A 26,783-nucleotide genomic window follows, 5' to 3' on the forward strand; every position below is an offset into this window, starting at 1 on the left:
ATGCAGAGGGAGAAGGTGTGTGTCTGGGTTTTGCTAAGATGTTAGTAGGGAATATATGAGGGTGGGGGGAGTGTTGCTGGGGGCTGCTTAAGTGTTGGCAGTGAATGCAGGGGGGGAGCATGTGTGTCTGGGTGCTGCTGTAGTGTTGGCAAAGAAAACAGGGGCAGGGAGTCTGGGTGCTGCTGGGATTGTAGTAGTGAATGCTGGGAGGAGATTGTGTGGATTCTGCTGGGGTGTTGGCAGTGAATGCAGGGGGTAGAGTGTGTGTCTGGGGGCTTCTAGTGTGTTAGCAGCTAATGCACGAAGATAAGGTGTGTGCCTTTGTGCTGCTGTGGGATCTGCTAAGGCAGGGGTGGGGAACCTTTTTTCTGCCGAGGGCCATTTTGATATATATAACAATATTTGCGGGCCTGGTGCATGCCACGCCCCCACCTTGTGATGTCACATGGGGGCAGGGCCACAATTGCCGGAGATTACAGCAATGCCCGGAGCATTCTCAGGGTGCTCCGGGGAGCTGTAAGAGCAGCGGTATGACCATCTGAAGCATCCTAAGGTGCCATTCTAGGCACCCTGCTAGCCAGATGAAGCTAGCAGAAAAAAGCTCAGAGGGCCAGACCAAATGATTCCGCTGGCCTTATAGGGCCCCCGGGCCTGAGGTTCCCCATCCCTGTGCTAAGGTGTTAGCAGTGAATGCGAGGGGGGAGGTGCTGCAGTCATGTTGGCAGTAAATGCAGGGGGGAGAGTGTGTGTCTGGGTGCTGCTGGTGTGTTAGTAGTGAATGTGATTTACAGGGAGTGTGTGTGAGTGCTGCTGGGACTGGGGCACTGGTAGTTATTGTGAGCAGAAGGGGGCACCAACAACTATCTCACCACCAGGCTCCTGGTATGAAGTTGCACCTGATTGGTGGCCACCTAAGTGTGTGACAGGCACCAACATAGAGTTTACAGTTGAGGCAGCAAAATTATTAAGGGCGGGATGTACTAAGCATTGCATCTGTGATGCGGTATGTCCCGTCTCTCTTCACGTATGATTAATGCGGTATGTATCTAGAAAAGCGATATACATCGCAAAGTACAGCTCTCCTGATAGAGCTGTCCTTTGCGATGCCCCTGGACAGAGGGACTTCTGGGTTTAAAACCCAGAAGTCCCTATGGCATCCTTCTGTGCATGGTCAGAAGGACACAGGCCGCGGAGGGGTGATGGGAGGGATCGGATCCCTCTCAGGTTAAGCGTCCTGGTAAGAAGCCCATAGGCTTCCATGGATAACACCACCTAAAGGTGGCGTTACCCACTGGGACAAAACACTGGAATGCATTGCATTCTGGCGCTTAGTACATATGAAAAATGTGGTATAACCCATTTTCTGGAGTTTTACCGCATTATACCCTTTAGTACATGCCGGTCTAAATATCTTTTGTGCATAAGAAATCTTATTGCTGACATTCTGGAGCCTAAACCCATGCACAACTATTGTTTGACAAAGAACAGCAAGCACCAGAAAGTCATGCAGGTGTAATACCAGGCCCAAGAAAAGCAAAAACTATCATAAAAGCTACTTACTGCTGTAAAATTCTAACTATCTTGTCATACACTAATATCTTCCTAGTTGTTCCCGCTAGATCATTCCTCATTCAATAATATATGTGTGGGATTTCAGAATGGTTTTACGCATGTTTGTTTTAACATTTTCTAAATTCTTCTTCCTCAATATTTCTTTTTTAACAATTTTTTATTGAGGCATCATAGAACAATTGCTGACAATTATTCTAATAAAAAAAAGAAAAAGAGATATCACATTATAACAGAGTAATTCTAACGAATACAATAATCAGTATGGCCCTGATAATTGTATCTTCTCAATATTTGTAATGGTTTCATTATTTTTGTGTGTTCTATTTCCTTTGCTTAGAATTTTATTTTGAACAGTATCCAAATACCTGCACAAGCTTTTGTGATGGTGAATTCAAAACGGTTTTCTTTGTACTCATTAAACAGGACATCAAGAAGCAATTATTCTCAAAGGCAAAATTTTAGTATGGCTTAGAATTAATATAGCTGTACACAAATTATTGTGCAAATCAGTTGGCACATATCTATTATCCAGATCACCTGGTATAAAGAATGTGGTGCTGAACATGAACATCAGGGGGTATATCCACTAAAGGTCGATTTTAATCTATTTTGTTCAATTTAAAATCCATCAAAAATCAACATTGATGCTGTGTTTCTAGGGCTAAATCACACATTTAGTAACAGACACTTTATTTATTTTTTAAGTATTAGTACTGTAAATGTGTGATTTAGCCCCAGAAACACAATATCGATGTTGATATTTAAATCAATTAAAATCAACCTTTGATAAATATACCCCCACCCCCGGTCTTTAATGCCATGACCCAACACTATGTTGGTCAAATGTACCGAAAGATGCAGAACAATATGTCAGTCTAGTGGAGAGATACAGGACTATTGAAGTCTTTCTCCAGGCTAAGCGACCACCAAGAATACTAAAATGCATGAATCATCTGGTAATATGTTCCTATTGCTATGAAGGAGAAATATATTCTTAAAGAGGATCTTGCTCGTAGAGTGTGCCACAACATAAAGCTGAGGCAATTTAAGCTAAAAGTATGGTCCATGCCACTGATGATCATATTGCCAAAAACTTGTTGCCAATTGACAGTGTCAAATAATAAAGTGACTATTCTTGGTAACATGAGTAGTATATTCTTCAAAAAATACCAGAGAGACTGGTCATTAGAAAAGAAGTTGGTGCTCGGGAAACCAGTGGTTAGCATTGCGACGCCAGCATGCTGACAGGGTTAGGATACCGACACTTGTTGTCAGTATCCTAAACCTCCCCCTCTCCCTAACCCTCCATTCCCGCTACCTAAACCTAACGTTTCCCATAGTGCCTAAACCTAACTTCCCCCTTAGTGCCTAAACCTAACACCCCCGCCCGCACTTTAAACCTAACCCACCCCCTAGTGCCTAACCATAGCGCTCCCCCTAACCCCAGTACTTACTGACTATATGAGTCGGGATCTACAAGCTGTCCTCACTGCAAACTTGCACAGCGAATTTCAGTTGCAATTGCATTGCTTTTTTAGAGAAAATTCATGTTATTTTGTGCACACCTTCCTGAGCAGGTGAAACGGTAAGTACAATCTTTATTGTAAGGTAACAATGTCAGGAAATAGTACAGAAACTCTGGTACATCCCTCCCAATGAATAATCATGCACTTGGAGGGGATAAAATTGCATAAATTGGCCAATAAAGATGTCAGTTTTTAGATGAATTTCTATAAAAAGCTCAATAATGGGTTCAATTATGTGGGACAATTATATTGATGGGCGCTAAAGGCGTTTATTCTTACTTTTTACAAAACACTGAAAAATGTATGTACAGGCAGTTTCCTGTAACCCAAAATGTGACTTTAATTCGATGAAAAACACTTGCTTCCTATAATTTTTCAATCATTAATAAAAAAAAGTGCAATATCAGCCATTTAACACTATTTAAGAGCCTCCAGTAGTTCCTTATGGCCACTAGCAGAATTCTATATGGTTCTGCTATCTCAGTTGTCACTTGTTTGGAGTCTAGGACGGTTTCCCACTTTTTCATGCTCTTCTCCCAGTTTGCTTTTTTGTACGCGCAACCTCGGTGCGAGTAGCAGAAATTGGCATTTCGCAATGGATTGCCCAGTTCTTGGGTGCACACATTAGTGTGAAGTGTGCTAGTTTCATGAAACAAAATTGTATTCGCAAATTTGCACTTAATTGAACTAACCCCTAAAAGTCGATTGACTTTGGTTCATATAACTTTTTCATAAAACCTCCATAAAAGAGGTAAAACTGGTCAACGGTGATACCCTGTTTTTTGCCCATGCATTGGACCCCCTACATTGGATTATCTTCTTCATACCTTGCAGCCAATTGGGACATTCTTTGTTGAGTTTTCCAACCTTGTTTAGTAAGGTTCCAGCAGCTGCTACTGCTGTGACTCTTAAATTCTGAATGTCGACTACCTGACTCGACACCATAATTCAGTACGGTTGTGGTTCTGTTGGCTTTCGTCATAAGCTGTAGCTCTCTCTTTCTTGGGCATATTTATCACAATCCGCATTTTTAATGAGTATGTGATAAATATTTTGTACCCAAATTTGCAATGTGAAAATTAATATTTTCATGCTAATTTTCTAAAATCCTCTTACCAGGAGACGGCTCCAACAAGAACCCATCCTGGCAAAGAGCTGGAAGCAGTGTGATAGCGTAACGCAATCACCCCGGCATTCAAAGCGCATGTGTGGCTGTCAGACGGTGCATGTGTCACCGGGGAGAGACGGAGAGGGAGCCAAAATACCAAACAGTGGAGCACATCGATCCGTATGGGCCAGGTATTGAGAATACATCTACTGCCCACCTCAGCGATGGGTACACAACCTCCAGCATGCAGGTGTGGCTTTCGTGTACCATCATTGTGTAAACACACATCTGAAGGAAGCATTCTCCTTGGTGGGCAAAATCTGCATGCCTAAACATGTAATCACACCGCTCCCGATGCTCTCCCGAGAACGGCCTATAGCTTTGGCTGTGTGGTGCTCGACTCTTGAGATGTCTCACATAAAGGTGACCGAAGTTAGAGATTGACTGAGAGAAAACGTTTACCATGAACATCGCTATGGTAATGAAGGAGATGGCTACTATCAGCATTTGTTAATTCTGCCATCTGATGACACCGCTATCTGCTCAGAAAGGACATTACAGCTACTAAATTGATTTCTAAACCATCGAGCAAGGCTAAGGAGGTATCTTTTAGACTCCCTCCCCGAAAAAAATTCAGAATTAATAGCCCATAGGCTACTATAGGGCATCTGGAGATGGAGTTCTCCTGGGGGCAAACCTATGGGGGCTGCAGTTTCGGACAAAAATGGAAGGACTGCGACAAGCATTATAGATATCTGCTGTGATCGCTCCATAGTACATCTGGAGGATACTTAATATTTGTGTGTACATGACCCCAGCTCTGAGTAGGGTAAAACTCGATACTGAAAGTTGAAGCTAAAGGACTCTTCAGTATCTTTAGTAAGATGCAGCTATAAATGGCCTTCTATATTGGGTTTAAGTCTATTTAGTAGGCGAGAGTATAGTGAGACATCCTGCAGTTCAGGTTAATGTACAGACAAGCAGGGCTAATTGGTTTATGTTCTGTTTATGTTCCTATGTGAATAAAAAATAATAAGTATCTGCTGCAACAACAATAATAATAATAAGGCACAGGCCGTGTCCTATCGGCACCATAATACAGGTTTCCTGTCTCATGAACTGTAGAAAGCCACTTAATCTACCACTGTATTCCAGCTACATTTGAAATAATAGCATATTCTTGTGCATTTGCGTAGGCCTTTATAGATGCTTATGTTACATAAAGCCATAGCTTTTGCATCATGCTTTGACTAATTGACTAACTTACATATTGCTGTTTGTTTTTGTAAATCAACTATAATCAACAACAACAGAAACCTCGGCAGATCTTGTGTGTTTGTGTTTCATGTCTTCTGTTCATTTATTTCGAGAATTGGTATCTTCCCCAACTCTCTCTGAGGCCCATTTATCAATAATTGCATCCTCAATGTTAACTGGGGGTGATATTAGGGCCCATGATCATATTGCAGTATGTGATGATAGCGCCAGGATATATTAAATAGCAATGGCAGTAACATGGGCTCCGTCCCTGTGAAGTGCTCGGAGTGAAGTGACCACATCGCATCCCCCTTAGAAAACTATGGGGGATCCGGCTACTGTTAGTAATGAATACATCTGGGGGACACTTAATACTTCTGACTATCCCCGAAAACAGGTGCTTTTTAGGAATATGCTGCAAATATTTAATGATAAATAGGCCCCTCTCCCTCCTGGTATCCGGACTATAGATAGTAAAAAGGTTGACAATGTCTGTATAGAAACCAGATGTTAGACAGACCGACAGGGACAGGGTTAGATGTGGTCGACAGGGACAAAAGGATGACAAGGACAAAAGGTCGACATATTAAAAGTTGCATGGAAGAAGGTCGATAGGTACAAATGGTCGATATGGTTTAAAGGTCAACACGAAAATGGTTGACACAAATGGTCAACACCTTTTAGTTTTTAGTTTTGTTTTTTTAGGGTTAGAGTTAGGCACTTACCAGAGGGTTAGGGGTAGGCACTTACCCCAACGGTTTGGGATAGGCACCATTTGTGTGCGGACTATTTCCGTGGTGACATTTCGACCCGTCGACCATTTGTACAGGTCGACCTTCTTCCATGTCGACCTTTAGCATGCCGACATTTTGTCCCTGTCCATCTTTTGTCCCTGTCGACCTATTGCCTGTCTAAGATCGGTGTCTATCTAGATATTGACGACCTTTTTACTATCTATCTTTTATACCATAACCCTCTCTCCTCTTTTTGTCTCTGTCTTTCTCTTGTCACTGCTTTGCATGTTTTGTGAACATGACTTTTTCTATTGTTGCGGTATTATTATGTCACTGCATTTTAGAGAGAAAGAAACAAAACACACAGATAATTTTAAGTAGGCACATCAAAGCAATGGTGCCAGAGCAGACTATACGTTGTAAATGGTAATTAACTCCATGTACCATATGCCCTTAAACACTGACACCCTTTAATAAATTCACAATTTGTTTGTGCCTATCTGATCTGTGATAGCACACGTCAGAATGTTTTCATAATTATATGCATAATCTATATTATGCTGCCTGCTACAAAAGCAGATAAAGTCAGATGCATTGTAGGATCTGGGGTGATATGTAACAGGGGAACAAGATAAAACTAATTCTTACATACTCCCCTTGACAACTAGTTATGTGTAAGGGATGCACTCAGTGGAGTAATGTTTGGTGTCACTTTTGTAGCACTCACCTCTGCAGGAGGAATCCCCTCAGGTGGCTGACATAACAAAGTTACCTCCTGATCCAGAAACACTTCCCTCGACACTGGCTCCTTCTCAAAATTCTTCCGGAGGTCTTAGCGGAGAAAAAAAAAACAACAGAGTTAAAGAAGATATAGCAGAGTTACATGTGGATATCTGAATAAGAGATGTACAAACAATAGCAGGTAAATCAGCAGCACTGTGTTTCTGAAGAGGAATGGTACCGGCTACTAGAGCATCTATTGGCTCTGTGCTGTAGCTCCTGCCAGCTCTGTATAACCAGACATTATAAGCTGACAGTGATAGAGAGTGACAGAGAAGGATGTATACATAGTGCCTTCCCCTCCCCCTGGGGTACGCAGGTCTAAAATAATCTGTATTCCTCATTCATTTAGCCTGTACATTTTGTCTCTCATTGCTGTATTCCTGCTTCCAGCTCACACGGCAGGATTGCTAGTGACAGAAATTGATGTGGGATGTACAGTCCCCCAAAGCAGTGCTATACTGGCGTCCTGTGGCAAGACGCACCAGCTCAGAAATAACAAGGGGCCACCTCATTGCTCACCTGTCTTCTCTTGTTTGTTTTTAGTATTAGAAAAGGAGCCTGACAACCATGTTTTGGGCAAAGGAAATGCTTGCTTGTAGTTACTGTAGGGAAACGCAGGCACCAGGCACCGGGATTATCAGCGGCCACATTAGTTTATGGAACACCGCATTCTATGGTTTTCAGATAAGTAGTTAAATACTATTATGTGGGCACATGTCCAGAGTAAATGACAAGGTGAGTGAGGTGACACAGATGCAGTGACATGAGAAGACAGAGAGATAGCAAACCCTAGTGCATTCTGGGATGTACTAGAGGAAGGGCACAATCTCATGCATATCTGGGGGCATACATTAGTATGGACAAAATCATGTCACAATGTGATCTTGTGATATTTTCCAAATGGAAAGATACTAAATAAGACACAGACACAAGAATGACTCTATAACAACAGTTGTGTAAGTCATAAAATTGACTGTATGTGATAGTGCTCACTAAGTAAAAAGACTATTTACTGCTTAAATCTTTGTCTATTTATCAATAGACAGTCTAGTTTTATTAGAGTTTTTGAAGAAGAAGGAGGAGGAGCAAGAAGGAAGAGGAAGGAGGAGGAAGAAGAAGAAAGAAGCAGGAAGAGGACGGAGGAGCAAAAAGGAAGAGGAAGGAGGAGGAAGAAGAGAGAGGAAGGAAGAGAAAGTAGAATGAAGAGGATGGAGGAGGAAGAGGAGGAGGAATCAAACATCTGAATCAATTATGCAATAGGAGTAAACTAGTATATAATATTTTCCAAAAATTGGCCAAGGAAATCACACTTAGCAGTCAAGATTGTGGCCAAGAAGTATGATAGCACCTAATACAAGTAGGAGCACAAATGTAGGTGTGAATCCTTTCAACCATCACAGCGTCCAATGACAACTGTGGCAAAGTCAATCGCCAATCATCTAATTCAGAAAGCAGTGATAACCAACAGTAGCTCATTGGTCAAATTCAAAATTAGATTATCTCAAAGATTAATAAAAAAAATATCTGGCCAGCTCAAGAGTTTCTTCATGTTACTCTCTCACTATTTGTAGCTATACAAGTATCATACTGTGGATTATGGGCCTAATTCAGACCCGCTCGCGAGCGCTGAGCGCTCGCAAGCGGGTCGATGTTGGCCCAGTGCGCATGTGCACGATGGAGGCGGCTCTGTCGTGCGCATGTGCAAGACCCGGATAGCGACGGGCAAGCCGTCGGTCCAGGTCTCGCTACAAAGGGGGCGTGCTGTCGATGGTGAGTGACAGCACGCCTCCTTTGGTTGGCGTGCCAGGGGCATGGCTGCCCAGACGGAGGCACTCCCATGGGAACGCCTAACGTCTGGGGCCGGCCCCACTGACATCACAAGTGATGTCAGTGGGAGTGCTTTCGGCTCTAATAGAGCCAAAAGCACTCCAGGGCTTGCGGCAACGAGACTCTACCACAAGGGTCTCATCGCAAGCCCGATGGTCGCGATGGTCTTGACCATCGCGACCATCTTCCTGGCCACTCGCTATAGCTGTGGGTGGTCACCCACAGCTATACGAGCGGCCAGGAGGCCGCTCTAAAAATTCAGAAGGAAGGCCATGATTCAGAGCGAGCGCTCTGTCAGAGCGTCCGGCTCTGAATCAGGGCCAATGTACACTGTACCCAGGGGCGTCAGAACGATTTTATGTTGGGCGGGGGCAACAAAATCGTTCCCTTCTCCTCTCTTTTCCTTCCCCTCCATCTTACCTAAGTGGTGGCCGCAGACTGTAAGGGGCTTTGCTTTATAGTAACAGGCAGCACAGCCCCTGCACCTCACAGAGGAGGGAGTGTAATGTGCGGTGTTTTAACTTAAAGACCACACATAACACCTCCTCCTACATTCGGTGCAGGGGCTGTTTAGCCTATTACTATAAAGCTGCACAGCCCTGACAGTCCGCGGCCGCCGCTACCAATTTAAATGTTTGGGGGAGGCAAGTCGTCCCTTTGCCCCCCCCCCTTCCGATGCCCATGACTGTACCTATGTGAAAGGGAAAAAATACAAGTTTATGTTATCTAGGCATTTCCACATATTTACATTGTGGAACTTTAAGCAACCTGTAGCTCACCATCTGTTCTTCTCCTGTATTGTGCCTTACCTATGTCTCATGTATCGTGCCTTACCTATGTCTGCTGTACAGTGGTATCCCTAAAGCTGGGTACACACTTATACAATCGTCGGGCCGTTCTTTCAATTCTCACCCCATCCATGCAATATCTTGAGATTGTGATCATATTTTCTCGTAAGAAAACTGGTCGCATAGAAAGATCAGGGTTTATGTGCAGTTTCATTTTCATCCAATTTGATAGTATAATATTAGATAAAAGTGAAGTGTGTCTGCACTTTGATCGTTCTGTCTGGTGCTTCTGCGGCTGCCCATACTCTTTCAGCAGCAGTGTCACTTTTGTGTCTTTTCAGTAAATATTTTAGACAGATGAGCTTCCTGGATCGCAAGTTACTGTAGAATGTAAAGGTGTGTATGCATGAACTGGCACTTGAACGGGTCCGAACGTACAGTAAGAGTAATCAAAAGTAAAATTCCACCGAAAGTATGATTGTACAAGTAACATCATAAAACCTCTATAATTGAACAAACTAGAGACATAGTACCAGCCAGTCATGTTACAGGCTGTACTAGAAAAATTACAGTTAGAAGCTGCAGGAGATGGCTATAAGGAGCAGGCCAGTCTATTGGGTGAATGGCAGTGGCGTAACTAGGGCAGGGCGAGCGGGGTTCGTGCCCTGGGCGCCGTTGGACCAGCGGCGTGGGGGGGTGCCACCGGCCACGGTACCGGCCCGCCCGCCCTAGATAGCCAGTGTAGCGCCGACCGCAATGAGTGCGGTCAGCGCTACACATTTGCACAGGACCGGCGCTAGGCTTCCAGCACCGGTCCTGTGCTGCACGCCTGAGCCCGTTCCCTCCCCCTGAGCGCTTGCCCAATAGCGCCAGGAGGCGGGCTCAGGCTGTGCATAACACACGCATCGCCGCCAGCGCTGGCGGCGATGCGTGTGTTAAACAGCAGCCAATGAGAGTCAGATAGACTCTCATTGACTGCTGCAGCACCCACTGCAAGAGCCGGACTTCCGTCCGGCTCCTGCAGTGGGTAATGGGACTGACGTCATGACGTCATGACGTCAGTCCCATAATGCTGAGCGCGCCAGCCCGGGCGGACTGGAGGGTGGGAGCGGCATCGCGGACAGGAGCAGCGTGGAATCAGGTAAGTATATTTTTATATATATTTATTTATTTTTAAACCTATCTGCACAACGGGGGAGGGGTTGGCTACTACTGGGGGGGACATCTACTGGGGGTGCCATTGGGAGGACCTCTACTGGGGGGGGGGCTACTCTACTGGGGACTACTACTTGGGGGGGACTACCACTGGGGGCATTCTAAAAGGGGCCTAGTATTACTAGAGGCACTGCACTCGGGGGACCACTACTGGGGGCAATAATAGGAAGGGCCACTACAGGGACCAGTGGATAGGGGGGGGGTCACTACTGGGAGCCTGCATCAGGGGGACCACTACTGGGGGCACTGCATGGGAGGGGGGGACACTACTGCTGGGGGCACTATATAAGGGGGGCACTGCGGGGACCACTACAGGGGGCACTAGATAGGGGGGATCACTACAGGGTGCCTGCATAAGGGGACCACTACTGGGAAAACTGCATGGGGGGGACTACTGCTGGGGGCACTATATAAAAGGGCACTGCATAAGGGGATACCGCTACTGGGCGCACTGCATTGTGGGGACTGCTACTGGGGGCACTGCATAAGGGGGAACACTACGTGGGGCACTGCATTTGGGGGGCCACTACTGGGGGTACTGAGTAAGGGGAAGTAATTGGGGGCTGTATAAGAGGGACCACTACTGGGGATACTGTATAAGGGGCACTACTATGGGCCTGCATGAGAGGGACCACAACTGCATACTGGGGGTACTGTATAAGGGGTACTACTGGGGTTAAGGTGCATATGGATAGGAATGTTCAGTTTGAAAATAAAGGGGTGTGTCATGTTGACACGCCCCATTTTTAAGTGACCACGCCCATTTTTTTGCCCATGGGGGGGGCTCCCTTTTCAAATTTGCCCTGGGCTCCAAATACCCTAGTTACGCCACTGGTGAATGGCCTGGCTCATTCACACTATATGTAGATTGTGATGGTACTACGTTGCAGGACCGGCTCTAGGGGTGTTCGACCAGTGCGGTCGCACAGGGGCGCCACCCGTAGAGGGCGGCCCCCCTCTCCAGCATCCGATTTCAGCAGGACAGTACTGTACCGCTGTTCAACCCGCAGGCCGAAGTGGGAGGCTGGGGACCCCCACAGCCGCAGCTGTGCAGCGGTACCAGACCCCCAGAGGGTGAATGGATGCCGCGCGCATGCGCACGGCAACCATTCACTGATGGGAGAGGGCTGGGGGAAGCCCAGCCAGTGACGGAGTGCTGGGCTTTACCCCCAGCCTGACGTTATTTGGAGATGTGCCATGCAGGCACGCCTCCAAATAACGTCACACAGGGGGTGTGACCGATGGTAATTAGGCCATGCCCCCAAATTCAGTCGCGCGGGGCGCTCTCTCAAGAGTCGGCACTGGGTTCTCAGATCCCTGGAGCCAGCCCTGCTACATTGTATGTAAGGGCCACTTGCACACCCTATATCTAGCAGGAATGTGTGGTTGACTACATAGATGTAGAGCTTGGACAACTTTTAAAGGACCAATCTCTATGGCCAACTGACAAAGAAGACTTACATGAAGAATTTCATACACAACTCTACCAATGAGTTTTTTCTTCAAAGCAAATAAAAAATCTGAGAAATCTGCTTGATTCAGCTCTATCACATAAAAAGAGTCTGAACAGGGATTTGCTATTACTTTCTCCATCACCTTGAAATATTTTCTGTTTCATTTTGGAGATTTCAACGTCACTTTTAAAGCTAGTAATTGTGAATGAGCCCATGGACATCTTGGTATTCAAAGTCATGGAACCAGCTGTAGCCATGAAGTGTGTGCACTGCGTTGAGCTTACAAAATTAACACATGTAGGAAAATAATAAAACTTCGCAGTTTGAGAAACAGGAGTAATACAGATAGGAGGTAGAAACTCTAAATCAATATTTATTATGTTGTAAATGTAATTTTTCTAGCAGCACTTATCTTCTACAGTTTATGAAGAAATTATCCTTTTGATGAGTACAAAGGTGCTAGAAGTAATTACTGGTGACGTGAAATATTTTTCTTTAGGTGATTCGGCTAGAGACACTTCAATTGCTGACCACCGGTCAATAATTTCTCAATATGTTGATGAGCTTTTCTTTCAAGCTTTTGTTGGTTATAAGGACCCTGATATTGCAATGGCAATTTTTAGAAACTAATCTTGAGCTAATACTTGAAATAAGTGTGGTAAATTTGATGGCTTACATGCACTTTTGATGAAAGAGTACAAATAGATATCAGTACTGTTCAGAGCTGTTAGATTGCTTTTGAGATTTTTGTTTAGTAGAATTTTTGATCGACCTCGTCCTCTACACATGCATGGGAAATGCTCTGGTCTGAGAAGTGAGACGGGTTACTTTGCAGAGTGTGAATGGAACACGCTGGTCTGCAAGTGGACATTATACAAACGTTCTGTACAGACGGGTGTAGGAACTAAAATTTTCATGGGGAGCAAAAAGCCAAGGACTACTAAAGGGCCTGGAGCACCTTTTTCTTGCGTTTGGTATCTTGTTTTACGACAGTTGCAACAGTGATTGTAGATATACAAAGACTCCCAATCCTATGATCATTTTCGGCAGTGTTTCTGGGGTTGGCCAACCTCAGTTTCATTTGTTTATTTTACTATAAAAATTTATTTATACATTATTAAATAATAATAATTATTAATATTATTATTAACATTAACTACAGTACCATTTAGTACAATAGCTGTTAGAAAGATTGATAAATTTAATTGTACATCTTAAAAATCTACATTTTTCATAGTCATTCATCTAGTTTTTATTCAGATTTCGTTGGCATCCTAATCTCATTTGATTGGGAGTATTTATAAATTTATTGTCACTGCATCACTGGTTATGGTCTGTGCTATATTATCTGGTATGTGCTACGATCTGGCGACAATGAGACTGCTGCTAACATATTAAACCGCCCGCAGACCGCAATCATTCGTTCTCTCTGTTCCATTGTCGAACAACTTACAAGAACAGTCAATGGAAAGTGCAGCTTTACAAGAACAGTCAATGGGAAGCAAAACACAGTCTTTGCCTACCCAACAGAAATCATGGAGGGGCAACTGCCCCCTCTGCCCCCCCCCCCCCCCCCGGCCCTACACTTCTTTGTACAGAGATGATAATTATATCTTTCATTACCCGAAATATGCAAATGCTATCATGAAGAGGATGAAGTCACACAATGTTGCCTATATCTGGGAAGGTTTGATGCAACTAGTAAAAAGTCGATGGGTCTGTCTGTTATAGTTAAGCTTCTTGTCGAATATGTAAGAAAACTCCAACTATGCATTGGTTAAAACAAATGTTCACTCATTCAGTTATTTGCAAAAACATCAACGCCACAGAAGCGTAAGCTACCTTTTGAATAAATGTATAAATATGAATTCATATTAAACAGTAGTGCTACATTTTGAGTGGAAAATGCTATTTCTGTTATGGATCACCTAGAAATGTGCTTTAGGTGTGAAAGAGTATGGAATGGGACTTGTGTGGTGTGGAGCAGACTTGGGGAGCATGGGTGTAACTACCTTGGGTGCAAGGGGTGCAGTTGTTATGGGGCCCAGCGCTGATGGGCCCATCTTCCTTGTCAAAGTTACATGTTACATTTTCACCATTGGGTGGTACATAGGGGCCCTTACAAACTTTTGCTATGGGGCCTTCAATACATAGTTACGCCCCTGGCAGGGAATTTGGGGCTCCATAAAAGAAACTCTGTGCCATGAACTTCTGTAATATGGCCCCGCTGATCCCAGTGTGTGTGGTCCAAAAAATTACTGTATTGGCAACTACAGATCGGTCCACATACATATAGTTTCCCGGTGCGATAGTCGCGCCATGCGTATTATTCGCACAACGATGCAAATAGATAGTACAAGCAGCTTCTGCTGATTAAAACGATATGCAGCATGCCTATGTTCTGTGTGTGACTGTGGGTGTATCTGCATGCTAAACACTATGTTACAGTGTTACAGCTGCTGACTATGTAACGTAGCATTTTGCATACAGATACCACCCGCACTCGCTCAAAAAACACAGGCATGCTGCATAGCATTTTAATTAGCAGAAGCTGCTTGTGCTATCTATTCACATTGTTCTGCGAATACGACTCGTTTGAAGGTAAAAAGACGCACAAAAAGACACTCAGTGCTACTGAGTCACACCACGGCATGGCGCGACTAGAATAGCTGTTTATCGCGCTAGGAGGCTATATGTAGGTGGACCGATCTGTAGCTGCCAATACAGTCATTTTTTGTTGTGAGACTAAAGACGCATTTGAAGGTAAAAAAAAAGACGCTCGGCATTACCGAGTCACACTGAGCTCCCGCATTGTATGGCGCGACTTGTAAGCGCACAGAGGATATATGTATGTGGGCACAGGGCCATAACTAGGGTAGTGTGACCACAGGGCACCGCAGGGCAGGGGGCGCTGTTTGGGCCTGTCAATTTTCTGTTTATTATCATTCTCACTTGTAACTTCCTCTTCTATTATTCCCAGCAGCTCCTTACCACCCCCAACTCTTCCATGGCCCCTACGGGTGCGTGTCTTATGTCCCTATTTGAAAAATGGGTGGGGGGTGGTGCCAATGCTCTTTCTGGCACAGGGCACCAAAAACTCTAGTTACAACTCTGTATGGGCAGATCTGTAATAATACTGTCACATTTAATAGGATGATTATTGTGAATGACCGCTTTCAGCTTGTATGTAGTCCTCTTCTGATCCCATTAACAGGCTCCAGTCAGGCTGGGAGTGATCGAGATGCCAAGACCTGTGGACCTATATAGGGACTTCTGAACCCTGCAATAATATGTCAGCATATTTTAAACAGGGAACCAAGTGAGAGGCTCCACCAAGTTTTTACTCTACTCGACAGTGGCTCTATGAAGTCTGGAGTCTGACTTTCTTAAAACATAATAATATCATACTGCTCATTTAACATTTTGGATAACTCCATCTGCCACTGAAAAGGGCATCAACTCCAGTCATTCCATTTTAATGGTGACTTCCCAATTCAGCTGGGAAAAGTGATTGGGATCTGTTTATACTGCTTAATGTAGCACTATTTCTTTGAGGCTTTGGGCTGTAAGCTGTGCATTACTTTCAGAAGTATATTATATATCTCTTACCTTGTCGCACTGAACAAATGCGAGTGGTAGTAGGATTTAGTGTGTGTTTTCTCAGGTTTTCATCTACACCAGTTTTCGGGGAACAGGAGTAAATTACCCCACATGGGGTAAAAATTAAATTCCTGAGGGTAATGGATGGACAGCCGGGCATGCATATGAATCATTCTATAATATAGAATGATTCATATGCATGCCCGGCTGTGCCGCAGGGAGGCTCTAAGCCGGATGCCCGCTGAGATGTTATTACCAGCGGGCGCCCAGCTCCTTCCCCCCAGCTTCCGGCTCTCTCCATGCGCACTATGGGAGAGACATCATGACGTCTATTCCATAGTTCCGAGGAGCAGCTGGGCGGACAGGATGGCGGCCGATGCAGGAGCGGGGATTAAGGTAAGTGTTTTTTTTTGTACAAGCGGCACTACAGGGGCATTATATGGGGGCACTACTACAGGGGCACTACTACAGGGGCACTACTACAGGGGCATTATATGGGGGCACTACTACAGGGGCATAACTATGGGGACACTACTACAGGGGCTTTATATGGGGGCACTACTATATGATTTCCTTCCTTTCAAATCAAGGGGGTAATGTCGGCGTATCTAAATATATTTTGGGGTAAAAGGTATAAAAGTTCCCTGACCCCTGATCTACACATTTGACTAGATATCGCACACAAAAGACGCTTCTGAATTATAACAATCTTCCCGTGTTTCCTATGTTCATGTTCAGTATAGTGGTCTCCTTGTTACATTTAGGGGTTACTTAGATTTTCCCGGGGATTTTTCGCAAAATAGCTTTAACAAATATACCCCTTTGTCTTATAATTGTACTGCAGGTAAGGTCTAGACTAGTCTCTATGCTGAACGTTAAGCAGTAAGGTGATTAGCAGTTGATAGAGTTATAGATATGTACATTATCTGCTCCATTGTCTTTTTAGGATTGAGGTTACTCAGCATATTGTGAAAAGTAGAGTTGAAACAGTCAGACCGCAGCTCTCTATGTTTCTGGTGTTTCTGGTAGGGGGTGGTGTGGAACTTTCTGATCCTACAGGTATCACACAGCTCTTTAATTTATCAGAATAGATTTAAGCTGGCAGCTCATAGTATACAAACAATGTCTCTCATGAGATTGTAGCAAGTGTTGAGGGCCTCAAGTAGAAAAGTTTGAGCATATCATGAGGAGGTCTGTGACAAGGACATTGCTGGCATTCTACTCATAACGGTCAACTGCCAGAAAGTCTATGCACATGAGTTTAAAGGCCCACTGCTTGTAATGTTTACCAGGGGTGCTGAATTGGTGGGTAGTCTATCTCAGAAACATCTCCCATATAACAGTGCTTCTCAATGCCAGTGCCAAGAGGAGAGAAGACCAGGGGATACTTAGAGTAAGTAGTAGGGTTAATGACAGGATAAGGATTAACACTTATTATGTCAATGTGTGATGGTTAACTTATTCTATGCTAAGGAACTGCAAAAGATAAATGCTATATTTAATACATCAAACAAGTGCTTTGTAAAATAATTTTAAGTCTCCATAGAAACTACATTTCCTGGGTATGTTTTCTAAAAATGTACTGTAGTTCCTTATTTCTACTAAATAAGTTGGTTTCTTTCTGATTACTTCAACAGGAAACCACTGCAGACAGCTTATATGTGCAATACAGTTTTCTTACCCGAAGGTGCATATCAATGAGGTTGTACTGTACGGTACATGTCTAGTGGCACGCACCAGAAGGAAATTACATCTTAAATTAACCTGATACAACTAAGCTGTTAGTGGGAATTTAAAAGTGAGTAAGGTAAGTGGTTGGGTAGTCTAAATTGTGACTTTCTTCATTTTCAGCAGCCTCATTGTGCACTAAGACGTTCATGCTAAGTTGAACGCATATGTGACAATAAAGAAAGCTCTGAAAAGAATGTATTAATGCCATATGCTGAGTTGGAGATGTCTGAGAATGCATTCAGCTCTGCACCAGTAGCGTATGCGCCAGGTTTACACCAGGTATACTTACACACATATATGCTATATGATATACTATAAGCCCAGTAAAAGTTATATAGCCTTTGCTTTGATAGGGACAAATGTTTTTGTTATGGCTCGGATCACTGCAGTTTTTTGTTTTACCAAGACCCTGGACTACTACATGGAGAAGGGGACAGAGAACATCCAAGGAGTAGGTGTGAAGTATGTTTGAGTGTTTAATAAAGATGTAAAACAAACAGTGTGTGTGTGTCCAGTGGGCACTTCATTTCCAGGCATACTGGCATGTAAAGAACAATATTAAATCTATTTTTTACACATTACCCCCATACCCGCCGCCTCCAGAGGTGTGAGGAAGAGCCCTTGGCTTTCAACCCAGGGATGGTAGATCCTCAGAAGAGGGGACCCCAAATTAGTTTTGGGGTCCCCACTTTCTGAGGATTTCCAGCCCGGGGCTGACCAGTTTGGGGATGGTTAATGTGATGGGAGGGGGATCCCACATGACTAGAACAGGCTAAAAGGTCTGGGGCTGGTTATGGATTTAGTGAAGGGGACCCCACATAATTGTTTTTTTTAATTTAATTCTTAACTGTTTCAGTTCTGTTAATCCTAAGAGCTTGTGCTTCTGTTTTGGGAGAGTTTGCCATCGTGTTTGACCTTCTCTTTGCCGTCTATTTTGATGCCGTGTAAACGGCATTTACACCTACAAGATCTGACGGACATCGATGTCAGGCTCCAATTGCAGTTGACACCTGACAGATGATAAATATGCAGATTTTGCGGTCGGAAGTCCCATCGATGCAGATCGATTTAGATTGATTTTAAAATTAATCTAAATCTGATCTTTAGTAAAATGTACCCCTAATGTGTACCTTAAAGTGCTCTGGGTGGACCATATGGGCGCATCAGTACAAAACCAATGCAATATCCATTGCGCTGCACAACTGTAGTCCATACCGTATCTTAGTAATGTACATTATATTTACATAACAGCAAGTAGTAGCAACAGAACGGTCCATGTGGATGCTTCCCTGTATATTCCCAAATGGATTAGACTGATTATCAATAATTTTGTTGTGTTGCTGCATCTTATTACTGCCTGGATATGCCATGTAAATTACTCTATTATTTACATATCATGTAATTTACAGCTGCAAAATATTACCTCTGGGAGCAGATAAACTGTGATTCTAGATGTCATACTATAAACGTTAGGGCCATGATTGGATGTCATATGTATGAATTCAAGCTGTGGCAATACATAGTGCATCTTTTTGCTCACAAAATAGTGTTTACATTATACAAAATAAAAGTGTTCTACTGTTTTATCTGTTTTATATTGCCGTAACTAACATTCCAAACACCGTGAATTATTAACAAAACATAACTCACATTTGCTGTACAATGAAACATGTCACACTGTGCTAGACAGATTAACTTTATATAAAATGAATTCTCTTAAAAAGGAAATCACTGTGACCAGCGGCATATAATGTGTTACAATAATGTTGATACAGGCTTTACTATTGCAAGCTACAATGTTTCACACTAATGTTTACAATAAAAAACCCTGAAGATAACATTAAACGCGGCTTATATTTGAGTCGCCTTTTATCACCCTGCCAATTTTACATATGTTTCATTTGGGCATTTTATTGAATTATCCAAATTCACAAAGCTTGGATTATGTCTGAAGCAGCTTATACTCTGATATTATTTAGTTCTTAAACAACTAAAGGAAACGTTCTCAAATTTTACAAAATTACTATAAACCTGCCAAGTCATATACATAATGTATTTTCCTTTATATATTAATCTTATTTTTTCTGCAGTAAAATAGCGAGCAGGCCTTAATGTGGAATGGATAAAAGCACAATAAACAAAATTATAAGCACACACAATATCAAGTGTCAACTAACCTGTAAGCAAAGACAAATAAAAAACAGCACTAAATAAAATAAAACTGTATTGGGATGGAAAAGTAATAAAATGAGACAAATGTCTATTTGTGCTCGAAGCATAATAAAACAGCAATCACTACATAAAGCAATTCTCAAAATAGTCACTATATGAATTATACATAACATCGAGAAGTACTATAAGTAATAAAGCAAAGAATTGTTTTCAAAGAGTGACCTTCGGATTACTGCATAACTGAAGATGTACTACTCAGGATTTATTGAAGTACACATTTTCAAGTATTTGCTTCTAAGGTATTGTGAACTCAGAATAAACAGTGAGCCTCAGGGTGCCGTCATGTGTCACAGTTTCATTGCTTAACCTGCTCAGAGACCAGTAATAGTTACAGATACGCAAGTATGTAAGATCAAAACAATAATTGGCATCCCTATTGAAAGCAAAAACATAGTTTATATTGTATTGTGTAACTTGTAAGTGGTAATAATGTACTTCCTGCAATACCCTATTATAATATAGAAGGATAATTAATAATTGTATGAAAAGTGCACTATGACATTGTTCAGAGATGCAGCTCCTTCTCCAATCTGTTATATTCATACCTTCCAACATTTCAGCTGGTCAAAGTGGGACACATGCAATTTGGAACTATTGTTAAATGTAGTCTCCATTATCATATGGGAGGTATCTCCCAATTCAGTGGCAGAGCTACTGCAAGGAGGTATGGAAAGTATTTTTTCAACTCATTTAACTTTAAATGATGTCTTTGTGATAATATGCACTCAGAATGTCGACACTGACTATGTCAACATTCATAATGTCGACACCAGATTGTGGACAGATATGATGTCGACAATCGACATTTTTACAATTGTCACATAATAAATGTCAACACCTGGAAAATGCGGTGGTTAGTCTGGGAATCGCGGAAGGGCCCGGGGGTGTGGTGGCTGGCCGGGAGGCTTGCCTACTTTTCCAGGGGGGCTGGGAGCGCCACCCGATTTTCAGGAGGCTCCCGGCCGAATCGGTAGAGTAGGTAAGTATGGCTTTAGGTACACTTGGAAACAATAGACTTAGCAGCAGCTTGTAAGATAAAACTGCAGAATCATCTTATATACCTACAGTATGTAACTAAGAATCCTCTTCTTATATAAATTAGTAAATAGTCTCTAATTTACAGAAATAGAGAATTCAGACTGTCCCAAGTGCTTATATACAGCATGTACAGTACTACAACCATATTTGTAATCTCCCTGGCAGCAAGGCTGACGTACTGTAGCTTGTCATTCAGATGTGCACTTACACATCTTTGCTGCAGTCATGCTAAAAAGCCCCTTTCGGCGAGCCAGATCTCGCGAGACTCCACTAGCATCGGGCGTTACTAGTGCCTAATTTAGAGGTGGATTTAATTAGTGCGTCTGCAGGAAAAGCAGAAGACACACTAGTTGTTTGCTGCTTTTCCTTTTACTTTGATTTTATTCCAGGTACCTGTTGCTGCTATTGTTTCACTTTGCTATATGGTCAAGAGGGTTACTAACGGACATTCCATATCTATAGTTTGTGTTCAGAATACACTACCTAATATTACAGTACATCACACCAAGAGCTATCTGTGGGATGGTTTGTTTAGGACAGAGGTACTGCCTTGCATTACACTCCTGAGACTACTCCACCCTTACTTTGTACCAAACACTTAGTCAGGGCAGACATCAGGGGTGATCGCCGGAGACAGAGGGGCCCGGGTGCAGCGGTGCTGCACCGGCAGGCAGACAGAATTGATACAGTGCCAGCGGCATGACAATTATGGTGCTGCCGGTACAGCGGCTGATTCAAACCACATAGTCCTGATCTAGCCCTGTGCACCCCCTCCCTAGTCCAGCCAGCCATCCCTGCCTTGTTCCAGCTAATCATCCCTGCCTTGTGCCTCCCTCCTAGTCCAGCAAGCCTTACCTGTTTCCCTCCTAGTCCAGCCAGCATTCCCTGCCCTGTGCTTCCCCGTCTAGTCCAGCCAGCCTTCCCCGTCTCCCTCCTAGTCCAGTCAGCCTTCTCTGCCCTGTGCTTCCCCGTCTAGTCCAGCCAGCCTTCCCCGTCTCCCTCCTAGTCCAGTCAGCCTTCTCTGCCCTGTGCTTCCCCGTCTAGTCCAGCCAGCCTTCCCCGTCTCCCTCCTAGTCCAGTCAGCCTTCTCTGCCCTGTGCTCCCCCCGCTAGTCCAGCCAGCCTTCCCCGTCTCCCTCCTAGTCCAGTCAGCCTTCTCTGCCCTGTGCTTCCCCATCTAGTCCAGCCAGCCTTCCCTGTCCTCCTCCTAGTCCAGCCAGCCATCCCTGCCATGTCGCCCTCATAGTCCAGCCAGCCTTCTCTGCCCCGTGCCTCCCCACCACCCAGTCCAGGTAGCCAGCCAGCCTTCCCTGGCTTTGTACTATACCAAGGGCAGAAGTATGGGAGACAATGGAGGCGCCTGCCGCCGGGCGCCAGCACTGAAGGGGCACCTCCCTCCCTCACCCACAATATATTCACCCCATTTAGGGATGCAAATATGGGGGATAGGGAGGTACTAAATGATAAATTGCCTCCGGGCGTCTGGGATGAACTTATGCCACTGTACTGTACAGTATGTGGATTTGGCTTTTTCAATGTATTTTATGTGGATCCAGCTATTCAATGTATTTATTTTATCTGGATCTGGCTTTTTCAGTGTTTTTTTATATGGACCTGGCATTTTCAATGTATTCTATGCAGGTCTGACTTTTTTGATGTATGTTATGTGGTTCCAGCATATATATATGCTGGAACCAAATGTGTTGACATTTATTATGTGACAATTGTAAACCACCATTAATATATATATATATATATATATATATATAATATTGTACATCTTTGTCGCCAGCAGCACATTGCAGAGAATATTTGACCAGTCACATCAGTCCCTGCCCCAGTGGAGCTTACAATCTATATTCCCTATCACATGCTCACACACATACGCACTAGGGTTAATTTTGTGGGGAGCCAATTAACCTACCAGGTGGGAGGAAACCGGAGTACCTGGCGGAAACCCATGCAAGCAAAGGGAGAATATACAAACTCCACACAGTTAGGGCCATATGTTCACGTAGCCTTATCCTCACAGGAACTTCAACCCCTATTATTAGCATTGCAGGGTTTTCCTTCCAAGAGTGAAAGGATGTAGTACTGATACTATTTACATGAAATGACCATAACATTGCCACATGTTTCTATTGCCATTGTACTGTATTACGGTATCAGCACTTTCTCTTATTGTGTAAGCTATTGATCAGTTTATGTCCTACTTTAAGTACTTGCTTTTGTTACCCTAAATGCTTAAAGCTTCCTGATCATAATAATAATGAATTATTTTTGTTTCTTGAATTTAATTTGTTTCTAAAGCGTCTTTCTCCCAATAGGACTCAAAGCACTTTACATTATTTCAGAGATAAGGCAGACATCTTGGGCACACTAAGTTGCTGTTCTATGTTATCATTAACATCTGTTCCTACAAGTGATTTTTAGGGAGTCAGAGATTTCCCTAGTTAATCCCAGGTGGCTAATGCAATGAACCCTGATTTCAAAAGAGAAACTAACTATGGTGGAGGCACAATGTTTATAAGATAAGCTGGAAAAGGTCAAATAAATCTATGGGGCCTAATTATCAAATCGCTTAATTACGAAGACTTTTTTGGGCTAAATGAACTTATGCTGGGGCAGCTGAGTGAAGCTAATCTAGTCAGCAATATTGGCTGACAGTTGAAAGGAGTGCCTTATTGTGTCACTGGCCAGTCTATGTACCCTAAGCCCATGCGTGAGCCAGCTGTGCCAGGTCACACATATACACTGTACTAGAAGCCTGGAATTGGCTTCCAGGCCTATTCATCAACACTAAAACGATGCTGTTAAGGACATTTTCCTTAATTAACGTTATTTTAGTATTCATGAAGAGACTTAACACAGGAGATATCACTGATATCTCCTGGTTAAGTCTGGCTGCGTTAATTTCCACACTCCCCATACATTAATATGGGGATATGGAAATTATGGTATTCATCAAATTCCGAAAATTATGTATTTTCGGAATTTGATGGAGTTACCATCCGCCACTGTGAGGTGGTGTATAGTAGGTGACACCTGTGTCAGCGTGGGCAAGTCCCCCGGCGTCTCCCACCGGCTCTCCCTGGTCTCTATTCTGGCTTCGGTGGCTGCTCTGACATGTGTTCTCCAGGCAGAACACAGTAAAGTTTAGAAAAAAAAACAAACTTTTTTTTTTCTTCTAAACTTTACTGTGTTCTGCCTGGAGAACAGCGGATGGAGCCGGAGGTGGCTACAGTGGGCAGATAAGTCAGGGACGGGGGGGAAATGAGCGGATTGGGGAGGGGGGGCGGGCACACAGAATTACTGCAGCTGTAGGCAGTGCTGCGCATGCACTGCTTTTACGGATGTAACAGCGCATGCGCAGCACTGATTACAGCTGCAGTAAGGTAGAGTAGATAGGGAAAACGACCTATTTCCTGAAAAGCTGTCATCGCAAAAATGACAGCTTTGCGGAATAGATACTGATGGAGAGGAGGAATGATGAATTCCTCTGGTAATTAGGTAGAATGGAAAATAAATTTGTTAAAATATATTAATAGCAGAAAACCTTATCTCTCCTAAGAAAAACAAAAAAAATCACATCCTCTGGCCATGAAGTAGTTAACAGTGAGATCACTTCTTCTCTCCTCAACATACGGAATTTGATGTTTATTTGTTCTTTATGGTTGGGACACTTGTGTTTGTAATGTTTGTCCTTATTGCAGGCACTGCTTAGTATAGCTCCCTATGGGTTAAGTAGAACTCTTTCCACTAGAAATGCTCTTTTGATGAATGTGATGCCACTTTCTGCAGAACTTCAATACACATTTTCACATCAGAGAAATTTTGTAGCATGAGATTGTTAATAGGTGTGTCATCAATCATCAGCAAAACAAATTAGCTGGCTCGTCTTTTAAAGCCAGGCACTCATAAAATAACACATAGCTGCATGGGAACGGTTTCCCATTGTGTCTCATTTCATGCAGTCATGTACTGTACCTATGATTTGGCTCCTAGGTAGCATGGACTATATTAATTCTGGAAGTGTCTAATTTTAAAGCAATAATAGCACCTCCAGCCTCTCTGAACACATTTCAAACCCAACCTGGACAAGAATGACATCTATAAATATCACTTCTGAATATTTTCAGCTTCAGCTGTAACATGTGATCCACAAGCTAGCTCAGGGAAGTCAGTGACCTGTGGTTGACAATTGACAAACATTGATTTAGACATGGGGTGGCAGTGGCAGTACTGTCAGGTCTGAGTGGTGATGGACAGAGATCTTGTGCTGCTACTTTGTTGTTATACTGATCTCATCTACATTAGAAGAGATTTGAAGGAAGGAACCTGTCACCATTTGCAGATGTTTATGATACTAGGGTACTGTAATATAGCAATAACGTAGCTTGCCTTTCAAGACAATACTTAACGTAAATAATTTGAGACAATACAATGCTCATATTATGGAGTAGAAATGGGGTTCAGTATATTTTGGTAACATTCGTCACATCAACAATCATGCTTAGCATGTCGAAAGTGACCATTAAGACATTCATCATGTCGACACTGATAAAATGTTGACATGATTAGTTGATTACATGATTAGATGATGTTGACAAAACATTTTCATCTTTGTGTATTTTCTTTTTAAATTGCATATTTATTAAGCTAAATTGCAGCCATCATTTTTATATAATGTATGTATTTATTTATTTTGGGTTACCGTCTTGTGAAATTTAAGGTAGAGAGATCCAATCCCTCCCCATATGCCTATAGTATTGCATGCATAGATCGGCAGCCGCACATGCACATTACCTGGAATTAGAGGGATTGCATAAGCTATATCTGTACCTGGAACTAAAGGGATTGCATAAGCTATATCTGTACCTGGAACTAAAGGGATTGCATAAGCTATATCTGTACCTGGAACTAAAGGGATTGCATAAACTATATCTGTACCTGGAACTAAAGGGATTGCATAAGCTATATCTTTGCTTCTTAGGCCGGGTACACATCAAAATGACATGTATGCCAGCCAACCCGCTGCATGATCCGGTGTACGACTGCACGATATAGCCTTCCATCTTTCATTCCCCTGCATGCCGATGTCGTTGTCGTCGTCCCACCTGACGTGCAGCAGTTCAGATGGAACGATGTTGCTGATGACGCACGTGAACGCACAATTGAGGGTATGCATTGAGCAATACAGAAGATATATTGTTCCGATGTGTAGCCGGACTTACTTTTCGCCAGTCCTTTTCATCCTGGCAAAAGACATTTGACAATTACATATTACTGTATCTTACTGCTGTAGTAAGATATTTATTGGGGGGAAATTCATGATATATACCCACTAATGAGAGAAAATATATCTGTCTGCAGAGGATTGCTTAGTTGGAAGGGGCTGCGCCAAGTGCGTTGTTGTCTCTGTGCCTGTGGAAACCAGTAGAATTTATTATTTTTTATTTTATTACCAGTTATTTATATAGCGCACACATATTCCACAGCGCTTTACAGAGAATATCTTACCATTCACATCTGTCCCTGCCCCAGTGGAGCTTACAATCTATATTTTCTACCACATGCTCACAAACATACACACTATGGTCAATTTTGAGGGGAGCCAATTAACCTACCAGTATATAATTAATTAATAATATAATATAAGTAAATCTGGCGAAGCAGCTGTGAAATAAAGAAGAACTATAAGTATTGTTCAAATATAATTTTTTCGTCACTTTGTGAGGGCCATTTATGAAAGTGTAATGTACTATCCTGCAGCACACGTCTCTCTTGTTTGGTTCCATTTTCAGCCTCAAAGAAATTTGAGAGACAACCATTATCTTACACTCTTGTTGATGGAGATGTGTATTGCATAATGCCAGAATCCACTTCAATATTTTTGAGCCTTATCCTAGATTATGATGA

At 43.0% G+C, this 26,783-nt stretch overlaps 1 protein-coding gene across 4 annotated transcripts in view; it reads right to left on the reverse strand.

Annotated features, from left to right (window-relative positions):
- UNC5A (unc-5 netrin receptor A) overlaps positions 1 to 26,783 on the reverse strand; it is a 335,992-nt gene that overhangs the window by 61,533 nt on the left and 247,676 nt on the right. For all 4 annotated transcript variants that reach the window (XM_088465535.1, XM_088465533.1, XM_088465532.1 and 1 more), the window contains exon 4: positions 6,925 to 7,028. In XM_088465535.1, coding sequence (XP_088321661.1) covers positions 6,925 to 7,028 — 104 coding nt within the window. The remainder of the gene's footprint in view (positions 1 to 6,924; positions 7,029 to 26,783) is intronic.

The sequence above is a fragment of the Taudactylus pleione genome, unplaced genomic scaffold (genome assembly GCF_031769625.1).
Source record: "Taudactylus pleione unplaced genomic scaffold, aTauple2 ptg001990l, whole genome shotgun sequence".
Classification (NCBI taxonomy): domain Eukaryota; kingdom Metazoa; phylum Chordata; class Amphibia; order Anura; family Myobatrachidae; genus Taudactylus; species Taudactylus pleione.